Source organism: Babylonia areolata, chromosome 11 (assembly GCF_041734735.1).
Source record: "Babylonia areolata isolate BAREFJ2019XMU chromosome 11, ASM4173473v1, whole genome shotgun sequence".
NCBI lineage: Eukaryota > Metazoa > Mollusca > Gastropoda > Neogastropoda > Buccinidae > Babylonia > Babylonia areolata.
The window spans coordinates 10828957-10840216 of NC_134886.1; the positions used below are offsets into that span (position 1 = coordinate 10828957).

Here is an 11260-nt window from a genome sequence, read left to right on the forward strand (position 1 = left end):
ATAGTTTCAGTCTTTTTCTTCTTATTATTACTGTTAAAATCATTGTAATTAATTGTATCATTGGTATTGCTGTTTTCCCAGCAGTATGAGACACCACTGCACATGACAAGACCATTCCACACCATACACCCAGCATCACACCACACCACATCACACTGTTGCCCAACACACACATGTGTGTGCATGTATGCACACAGACTGCCACACATTCCATCACATCTTACCACAGTGCATTGTTAAGTCACATCATGCCATGGCTACGACACCATTCATTCTTACTGTTGCACATGGTTATTGTCACAGGTGATGTCTTCCGAGCCCTCAGTACCAGACTGGGACGTGAGTGGAAGATGTTCCTCCGAGCCCTGCCTGGATGGTCAGATATTGGCAAGGTGGATTCGTTAATTGAGCAAAAAGAAATGGAGAATAACAATAATGTGAAGTACACAATCGATGCTTGCCTGAAAGAGTGGTACAAAGAATGCCATGATTTTGTTACCAAAGATAACATTTTGAACACCTTAGTTAAGCCAGGTATAGGTAGATGGGATTTGAGAAATGAGCTGTCTGTCTCCTAGTTCAGTTTGAGGTTGTTTTTTCAGTCTGCATCCACATGGCAGATCTGTAAAACTGGTCACTTCATTGTCAGGCGGATTTCAGAGAGAGCAGGTTTGGATAGATTGATATTTACAGTTTTAGATGATTCTTCCCGATTGAAGCACACACACATGTTCTCTCTGTGTCTGTCTGTCTCTCTTTCTCTATTTGTCCTTAACTTTTAGCATTTTATTACTGCCTAGGATATCAGTTTACCTTTCTTCCATTCAGTATTAACTTCAAATAAAGGTTAGTATTTTATTTAAGGAAGGAATGTTTTGTTGTGTGTTGTTGTTTTTTGGGGTGGGGGTGGATTTTACAGACTTTCTTCCTCATAGGTTCATATGGTTTCACATACTTATTCACATGACTGCATTTATTGTGATGGCTTTCGTGTAATTTTCTGTGTGCATGGTATTTATGGGAGTGTTAATTTGGTGTCAATGATAGGAAAGCTTTGCTCAGTTTTTACTCACTTTGGTGTGACACTGGCTTGTTGAAGACCCAAAGGCATGTTTTTGATGCACAGCAGGGGCAGGGCAGGGATCCACAGGAAGTGGAGTGGTGGTCTAGTGGTTATGTGTCCATCTACGAAGCGAGAGAATCTGAGGGCATGGGTTTGAATCCCACACTCAGTGGAATTTTCTTTTCCTCCACTTGAGTCAGTCGTTGATCACAGTCTGGATCAGTGTCCTGGCCCAAGAATTTTTTTTAAGGATTTTCACTATCTGGGAGACAGGGCACAAAGTAAGTTAGTGTGATATCTTGAGAAACAGGCCATGGGACAGAGATAAAACAGGTAATATTTGGATTGCAGTCACTATCTTGTTCTGGATTTTTAAAGAATTTTTTTGCCAGTGGGAAATACAGGATGGGGTGGGGGTGGGGGGTCGCAGGAAAGGGGTGGAGCAGGTGGGGAATCAGTACGTTCCTCATTGACAGAGAACAGGTGGGGAATCAGTACGTTCCTCATTGACAGAGAACAGGTGGGGAATCAATACGTTCCTCATTGACAGAGAACAGGTGGGGAATCAGTACGTTCCTCATTGACAGAGAACAGGTGGGGAATCAATACGTTCCTCATTGACAGAGAACAGGTGGGGAATCAGTACGTTCCTCATTGACAGAGAACAGGTGGGGAATCAGTATGTTCCTCATTGACAGAGAACAGGTGGGGAATCAGTACGTTCCTCATTGACAGAGAACAGGTGGGGAATCAATACGTTCCTCATTGACAGAGAACAGGTGGGGAATCAGTACGTTCCTCATTGACAGAGAACAGGTGGGGAATCAATACGTTCCTCATTGACAGAGAACAGGTGGGGAATCAGTATGTTCCTCATTGACAGAGAACAGGTGGGGAATCAGTATGTTCCTCATTGACAGAGAACAGGTGGGGAATCAGTATGTTCCTCATTGACAGAGAACAGGTGGGGAATCAATACGTTCCTCATTGACAGAGAACAGGTGGGGAATCAATACGTTCCTCATTGACAGAGAACAGGTGGGGAATCAGTATGTTCCTCATTGACAGAGAACAGGTGGGGAATCAGTATGTTCCTCATTGACAGAGAACAGGTGGGGAATCAATACGTTCCTCATTGACAGAGAACAGGTGGGGAATCAGTACGTTCCTCATTGACAGAGAACAGGTGGGGAATCAGTATGTTCCTCATTGACAGAGAACAGGTGGGGAATCAGTATGTTCCTCATTGACAGAGAACAGGTGGGGAATCAGTATGTTCCTCATTGACAGAGAACAGGTGGGGAATCAGTATGTTCCTCATTGACAGAGAACAGGTGGGGAATCAGTATGTTCCTCATTGACAGAGAGATGTGCTCTACCTGCTGCCTTCCACTTGATTCAGTGATTCTATGATGAAAGATTTCATGTGTTTAACTTCTTCTTCCCTTTCCACTGATACTTTTATTATACAGTATATTTTCATCTTTACATTGACTCATGCGAATATTACTGACCTCCCTCCACCTATCCATACCCACCCAGCCGCCCACCAACAAAAACATATGTTTATGATTATGCATGGATTACTCAATTCTTTGGAGTGATGAACCATGATACTGCCATCATAGGGTGCAAAGTTACTTCTCATTCTACTTCCACTCTCTCCCTCTCTCTCTCCCTCTCTCTCTCTCTCTCTCACTTTCTGTGTCACTGCCCTTTGTCTTTCTGTCTGTCTTCTTTTTTCCCGTTTCCCGACTAACTTTGACTTGTTGATACTCTGTTGTGGTTTATTCATGTTGGGCATTCTCGTGTCTCCATAACCCACTGAACAATGACATGAATTACATGATCAGTAATATGTGTGTTTGGTCTGCATGCACGTACACATGAAGGGGGTTCAGGCACTAGAATGTCTGCGCATGTTTTGACCTGGGAGATCGGAAAAATCTCCACCCTTTACTCAGCCTGTCTGACAATGCTCCTGTTTGTGATCGCCAGTTTTAACCTATAGAGAAAGGCCATATTTTTTCAGTCAGGTTATTGATGCATATAAAAGATAAAAATCAGAATAGCCAGTATATATATATATATATATTTTTTTTTTTTTTTTTTTTTTTTTTTTTTTGTTGTTGTTTTTTTTGTTTTTGTTTTTTTGTTTTTTTTGTTTTGTTTTGTTTTTTGTTTGTTTGTTTTTTACCATGTGCAGCATGGCCATGAGGAATGCTTCATGTGGGACTTGTTCAGTGTTTGTCAAACTACAACCAAACCAGAAAAAATATTAGAATGTCAGTCATTCAAATTTCATGCATATTTTGCTTACTTCATTTAAGATTTGTAAAAATAAATGAATAAATTTATTTTTTTTAAAGTAAATAAAGGTAGGTAGAACTGAATACTTTTGGACCAGATTTGTTGTCAGTTGCCTGGCATTTCAAAGGCTAAGAGGTTTTTTTTTAAGTAGTGATCAACGCTGGCCAAGCAACAAGAAGAAGAAGAACAACAAAATTATAAAAAGTTGACTGAATGAAGGAAAGATGAAATCAAAACTATGGAAATAAAAAGAAAACATTTTCTCAGCTTTTTGTTTGTGACCTCAAACTAGGTCAGTTCAGCTGGACAGTGATGTTGTGATGTCTATAGGTGTAATGAATATAATCAGACCTAATCAGTGCTAAGATGTGTCATGCAGCCTTTAAAGCTAACACTGCACCACAGTGCACGTAGTCTCTTCTCTTTCTATCAGTTTCGTTTTGGTAGTTGCATATAATGTTGTTAATTATGTGCATGTGCGTTATACTGAAACACAGGTGTGCAAGGGTTAAAAAAAAAACCCAAAAAACCCATGGTACTCGTAGTACTAGTGGTACAGAAGCCGAAACAGGTCTGAGCCAGAAACTTGAGGTGACCAACAGTCACAGAATGGCAGTGTTTCTCATCTCCCGATAGCAGCCCAAAAAGGTCCTGGGGAAGAAAAGGTGGGTGAGCATTTGTTGCTGGATCACAGTATAAACCAGCAAGAACGCGATCAGTGCGAAACTGGCGTGGCGATTTCTTAATGTACATTGTTGGTCATGTGTTGTATTGTGCCATGTCTAGAAAATACAGATATTTTCTGTTTTTCTGAGCTGCTTATTGGCTTAAATAAGAAAAAGTTTGCCCAACTGTTTTAATGTCAGCCATGGCCAGCCAAACATACCAGATTAAGTGATGGAAGTACATCAGTTTTTTAGACTTAATGGTTTTGTCCATATAATATTATTTGGCCATTTCATTTTGGTTTGCCATAAGACTGTTTTAAAGCAGCCACACAATTTTTGTTTTAGTACCATTTTTTGTGGTTTGTTTTTAGTTCTTGTGTACAGATGTGAAGGAGACAATCTAGTTTCAGCAACAGGATAACGGGAAAGATTTCCAAACTCCATACTTGTGTCCACAGAGTAATTTTATATTATTCTAATGGTTGTGATACTATACATTTCTATTTATGAACACTGTGACGTTGTTGGCTGATGGGGGCAGGGAATCAAGAGTGAAAATGTTATTTATCTTATTCAAATTCAGTACTCTTTATACTTGTTATTCACAATAATGCTCTTTCTGTTTGTGATCAAGGAACTGTTTTATGCCATGAAACTGTTCATTTGGGTAGATGCTGCATAATACAGAACATGTTAATGCTTTGTAAGCTGTGCTGTGCATCTGTCATGGACAGATGTATTGCATTGTAAGCCGTGATGTGCATCTGTCATGGGCAGATGTATTGCATTGTAAGCCGTGCTGTGCATCTGTCATGGACAGATGTATTGCATTGTAAGCCGTGCTGTGCATCTGTCATGGACAGATGTATTGCATTGTAAGCCGTGCTGTGCATCTGTCATGGGCAGATGTATTGCATTGTAAGCCGTGCTGTGCATCTGTCATGGGCAGATGTATTGCATTGTAAGCCGTGCTGTGCATCTGTCATGGGCAGATGTATTGCATTGTAAGCTGTGCTGTGCATCTGTCATGGACAGATGTATTGCATTGTAAGCTGTGCTGTGCATCTGTCATGGACAGATGTATTGCATTGTAAGCTGTGCTGTGCATCTGTCATGGACAGATGCATTGCATGATTTTATCCTATGATTTAGGATGTCTGTAAATAAAATGTGCTTTACTTCCAGGCCACATTTAGCAGAAGGCTGTGGGTTGATGACCATACAGCATGAAATAATGATGATTCAGTGTAAACTGCTTTGAAAATTATTTATTGTTGTTGTTTATTGCGGGGTTAAAACATCATTGCTGTATTCTTGGATTCCAACTCTGTGGCTTCATTAAATAATGGTTGCAGCTAATATATTTTAATCATTCCAAATTTTCAGAAAAAAAAGAATTTCTGCTACTCGTGGTGGCCCATACATTTCACAGCAATGGGGTTATACTGTGAGTTCAAACTGTCCTTCTTAACTATATGGCTGACATGGCTCACGTAACAGATTCTTTGTTAGAGGGAGATGGTTGGACTCCAGTCACAGGCAGTGAAGACAGAGACTGATAAGTCACTTGCTGTGTGATAAAAAAAACAACACATTTGTTACATCAGTATCCTGGTGATGATTACATATCATTTGTTTTGTTTCTGAACGCTCATTTTATGAAGAAACAATTAGCGCCTGTTGGATCCTGTGACTGATTATCCTTGTTGATCAGCGCTCGTCCAGCGCTAACTCATCCACTGCCCGTTGTTTAACGTTGTCTCTGCTGAACAATGCTCCTCCGTCTTCCAAACACCGTTTGTCTTTCAGAGACCATTTTTATTGTCTCTAAAAGGAGCGAAGCCAAAACACAAATGGTTCCATATGAATAGATGTAATGCAAGACTGAAATGAATGATTACTGAAATGTTTACAGAATCTTTTGGCAAATATAGAGAAATCTTCAACTGAATCATGTGTGATAAGACAAGAGGATGTTTAAATAAGTAGAGGACATCACCAGAGGTGCTAAAAACAAGAGCATGTTTGTGCAGCTGACTGATAGACACATGAACCTGACAAATATATGTGTTAGTTAGATTTCTGCAGAATAGTGTGTGTGTGTGTGCATGTGCACAAATGTGTTGGTTTACTTGTTACTTTGTTTTTTACACTTTCCTATTGTTCTGCATTGTGTATTCGAACAGTTGATGCTTTACTTTGTGACATATTTATAACAACACTAGTCTGTACATGTTGAGACTAAATTCTGTGCTTGTAGAATAGCTTTCTGTCAATAAGAATTAATCAAAACACAGCGATTTTTTGCCCAACCAACTGTGAAAGACTGACACAATCATTTCAGTGTGAAATGTGAAGACAAATGGCAGTTTGAAGACCAGCTTGTGATAAGACTTGATGTTCTCTGTGAACAACAGCAGGACAGGTCAGGGAACTGCAGCTGTGATATGAGAACAGAAGGTCCACAAACTGTGACAAAGGGTGCTTCTTGGAAATATTTATTGTTGGTGTGATGCCCGTTCTCTTCCATCCACCCCCCCCCCCCTTCTCCATCACTGTCCTTACCCCCCCACACCGCCGACCCCCAACCCACACCTCTCCTCCTCCCACCCACCCCTATCCCCGCCCCAGACCCACCTCTCCTCCCCCTACCCCAGCCCCTCCCCCTGGCACCCTCCCACCGCTGACCCCCCTTGACCCCCTGCCCTCACACACACACACACATACACATGTATGCATGCATGCACAAACACACACACACACACACACACACACACACACACACACACCACAATCCCTTTGTTGTTGAGAGGCATTTTCTTTCAAAAACGATCTTCCCCCCCCCCCCCTCCCCCGGCCCTACCCCGTAAAAAACTCACCAAGAACTGAATGAACAATTGCATAATTAGATATACTTTTTGTTTGTTTGTTCACCAAATAAACAAATAAATGTGAAATAAATACCCCTTTTTTATGAACACTATCCAAAACCAAAAACTAACCCCCCCACCCCCACCCCAAAAAAAAGAAGAAACAAAAACAAGACAAAAACCAAATAATTAAATAGACGATTAAAAAAAAGAAAGAAAGAAAAAAAGCTTTTCTTTTAAACACGTAAAGTTGAGATTCAGAGAGTGAAAATGACAGAAAAGTACTTATTGTTGGTCACAGAGGATGATGTACTTAGAGCTCAAATCAAAGAGAGTGTATCTTTATGAATGGTCACTGACTGACTTGCCACCGTTGATGTTTACAATTACAACCCTCATAGGATGCTGTGCACTCTTTCAGTTATGAACAGTGTCCTCATCTTCAGGAAATTCTGCACTAAAAACGTCCTCATTTCTCTTCTTTCATTCCAGATATCTTCTTTTCTGTTGTCTCTTCCTTTCTCCCTTCCTGTCCAGCCAGTTCATTCACCGACATTTCCCTCTAGAAAGCCTTGAATGTTTTGTTTCTTTTCTGGATTTGATAATTTGGTGTTTTTCCTAAATTACATTCCTTTGTGTGCCTCAATTGTGTGAGATGCATGCTGGCCTTTCTTGGTTTGGTTATTTGTTATTATATGTGATTCTGCTTCTGACAAAAACAGTTGAATGCTGGGGTTCTTTCAGGGTAAGTGGTATCCCCACCTTCTGGAAATTTTGTATTAGAAGTTTCCTCTCTTTTTTAAAAGTTTAAAAAAAAATTTTTTTATATAGCTCTCTTATGTTTTTTTGCACCCAGGTCGTGTAATGTACCTTTAGTAATTTTTTGGTTTTGTATGTGTTATATAATTTTTGTGTATCTTTCTTCTTCTCATTAGTCAAATTGACTTTTTTGCTTTCCCCCCATAGGGATGCCGGGGGTCTTTCAGTACAAATAGCATCCCTGCCTTCTGGAAATTCTGTGCTAGAAATTTCCTCTTTTCTGTCACTCTCTTTGTTTCTGCCTTTTTTTTTTCTTCCTTCACTGTTGTCTCCTTTTTCTGCCTTCCCAGTCCATTACCCTTACTTTTTTCATGCAAGCCTCGACACTTTTTTTCTCTTTTCCACAGTCCATGATGTACTGTCTGTGCTGTTTTGCTCTGGCAATTAGGTAGTGAGATGTAAACACTGGGATGGGCAATAGCTGCCCATTCTGCAGTGCTATTTGCCTATATGGCCTTTCTATGTTTTTATTTATTTTTGTATTTTGGGTTGTTGTTTTTTTTGCTTTGAAGTTTGTTGTTTTTCCTTTTTGTACGATTTTTTTGTAATCTGGGGATGATAAATTAAGTGGAATGGCTGGCGTCCTCAGCATGGCCTGGGATACTGTGTCATGAACTGTTTTGTGGGTTTGTCTTAGTGTTTTTTTGTGAACGTGACAGTTTTGTGTTGACGCGGTTGAGCACTTGTGTAGTTTGACAGTTAAGTCCTGATGATGCTCTGTGCGGTGGGCCCTGTGTGGTCGGCTGGACAAGAATAAGAATTTTTTTGTTTTGATACCAACATGTATAAATATGTTTATGTTCAGGTTAGCTTTTATAAACCCCTGTTAAAAAAAAAAATGGACAGAATGATTGACATCAAATCATCTGCTTGGTTTATCTGCATGACTGTGGCTGCAGTTGTACCTGATTTTCTTTTCCAGGTTTTGTCGATTTTTTTTTTTTTTCCAGATTCTACAGGGAATATTTTCATCACTGATAAGTCCCTGTATTGTGTGGCTGAGTCTTAGACAACAGTGATAAATAAAATGATGGGAAGACAGGCATGTTTTTGTGTGTGATGTTTAAAATAATATAAAATCAGTGCTGTTGTGCTTGGAGATTGAGTTGAGACGATTATATTTTTTTTAATGGCTGTTTTTTTTTTAAAGGGTTTTTTGTTTCTTTTATCTTCAGTTTCTATTTGGTTGTAACATTTTGTAATCAAGTGATATGTTTGTTGTTGTTGGCTTTATTTTCTTTGTCAGTATTGAATTTGCTGTCAGTTTTATTCGATGATGTGTGTGCTTTGGTTGTGCTCAGATGTGTTCGCATTTTGATTTTTATTATGGATGTATACAATTGTCACACTTATCAATCAGATATGAACATCATGTGAACAGTATAACCAAAATCATATCAAATTTCATGATGATCATGCACATTTTTCACAACTAACTTTTTCTTCAACTGTCTTTTTATTAATACATGGTGAATTTTTTGTTGTTACACTTTCATGGATTTAAAAAAACACATCCAAGGCAGCATAGAACGTCAGTTTTAAAACTGCTTTTGAATGTTTCTGGCGTTCATGTGTTGTGAAATGATAAAAAAATGCCTGTTGTTTGCAATATTTTTGCGTCATGTTCATGTGTGTCGTTTTTTACACAGGTGTATGAAGTGAGACAGAGACATCCTGTCTTTTAAGTTGACAGTTTGCTCACATTCTCTGTCTTTAAGTCGGCTAAGTCACATTGCTTTGGTTGTGATGGTGGCTGAAAGTCTGCAGTCAGAACTAACCATGACTCACCAGTCATCTTCTCTGTCCATGGCTGCTACTGAGGTGTTCACTAATTTGTACCAGTTGGCTTTTACATGCATGACCATTTCTGCCCCACCATATAGGCACTCCATTTTCGGGGGGGTGCATGCTGGGTACTGATTTGTACCAGTTGGCTTTTACATGCATGACTATTTCTGCCCCACCATATAGGCACTCCATTTTTGGGGGTATGCATGCTGGGCATATTCCTGTTTCCATAATCCCCCAAATGCTTACATAGATTACAGGATTTTCAATGTGCAAATTTGTTCTGTTCCATGCATTTACACACTTAGGGGGTTTATGCTTTAGCAAGTCTGCATGTCTGTTAGCTTGGGAGATCAGAAAAATCTCCACCCTTAACCCATGAGAAGTCATGATTGAGATTCGAACTCAGGACCCTCAGATTGAAAGCCTGATGTGGGTGGACAATCCATTCAGAGAGAAGAGAAAGAGATCAGTGTCAGAATGTTCCTGTCTCTGTGTGTCGCTGTTGATCTGTCTCAGTCTCTCTTGCTGTCCCTTCCGCTCCCACACACACTTAAGTTGTTAGAGAGCGAGTTGAACAAAGATATGTTTCCAAGTGTTCTTAATTCTAGGAATATTTGTGGTTGTACATTTTTTATTTATGTCATATGTTATATTTTGAGCTGACAATATCAAGTTGAAGTTCTTTTTAGACGCTTTTATATACAGTTGCTTCTGGTTACATAATATTATTGTCTACATGAACATGTACTCTTTTTTTTTCTTTTTCTTTTTTTTAACATGTACATATATACATGTATTGGACCAGGCAGATAACCAAACCAAAGAGCAGATATTGAACCAAAAAAAAACAACAAAAAAACAAAACAAAACAAAAAAACCCAGTTTCCTGATAAATGAACAATTGTCACATGGATAATATGCAAAGACACATACCACATTTGATTCTGAAAATCAAACCAGAAATCATGCATACACAAATGCAGAGAGGGGGAAAGCTTTTGATTAAATTAAAAATGTAAACATCAGTTATAAGAAATATGCTTAAAACTTCTTAAAAATTACATCCGATATAAGAAACCCCTCCAAAAATTCCTCCAAACCTGTAGCTGGAGTCAACTGTACTTTAGATAACAGTGTTGTTGGATTTGTCAATAAAGTGTTTTGATTTGTACTATGTTGTCTGTTGATTTATTTGAATGCTGGTAAATGAGATTCAAAGGGAGAATCAGGAATGCAAGTGATGTTTCATGTCTGCATACAATAAAACTAACAGGTTTTGATTATAATTAAAAAACAAACAAAAAAACCACTATATCACCATTGCTAATTTTCCATACTGCTTCTGTGTGTATTTGTACTGATTGTGCTGAGGTCTGATGTGAGGAGTGGTTGGCAGACCCAATGCACCAAGGGGGAATCCCCAAAGAAGCAAGTTAAATCCCACACGACTTTCTGTCTGTTGAGCAGGATAGTGTGCAGAAAGGCATTCTTGTTCTTTTTGAAAAGTTCCTTTTGAAGTCTGGAGAAATGAAATTAAGGGGCAAATGTGATCCTGTATCAAGGGCCTAGTTCAGTTCAGTTCAGTTACTCAGTGAGGCATTACTGCATTCGGACAAATCAGATACACTACATTTCACCTGCTAAGCAGATGCTTGACCCAGCAGCATAATCCAATGTGCTTAAGGGCATACCTAAAGCTTTTTATAAACTTTTCTATTGAATGTTATTTTTCAAACACA

At 39.2% G+C, this 11260-nt stretch overlaps 1 protein-coding gene across 3 annotated transcripts in view; it reads left to right on the forward strand.

Annotated features, from left to right (window-relative positions):
* Positions 1 to 3131, forward strand: part of LOC143287293 (uncharacterized) — a 35654-nt gene extending 32523 nt beyond the window's left edge. For all 3 annotated transcript variants that reach the window (XM_076595236.1, XM_076595237.1, XM_076595238.1), the window contains exon 13: positions 304 to 3131. In XM_076595236.1, the coding sequence (XP_076451351.1) occupies positions 304 to 578 (275 nt within the window). In that variant the 3' untranslated portion in view covers positions 579 to 3131. The remainder of the gene's footprint in view (positions 1 to 303) is intronic.
* Positions 3132 to 11260: the final 8129 nt, after the last annotated feature.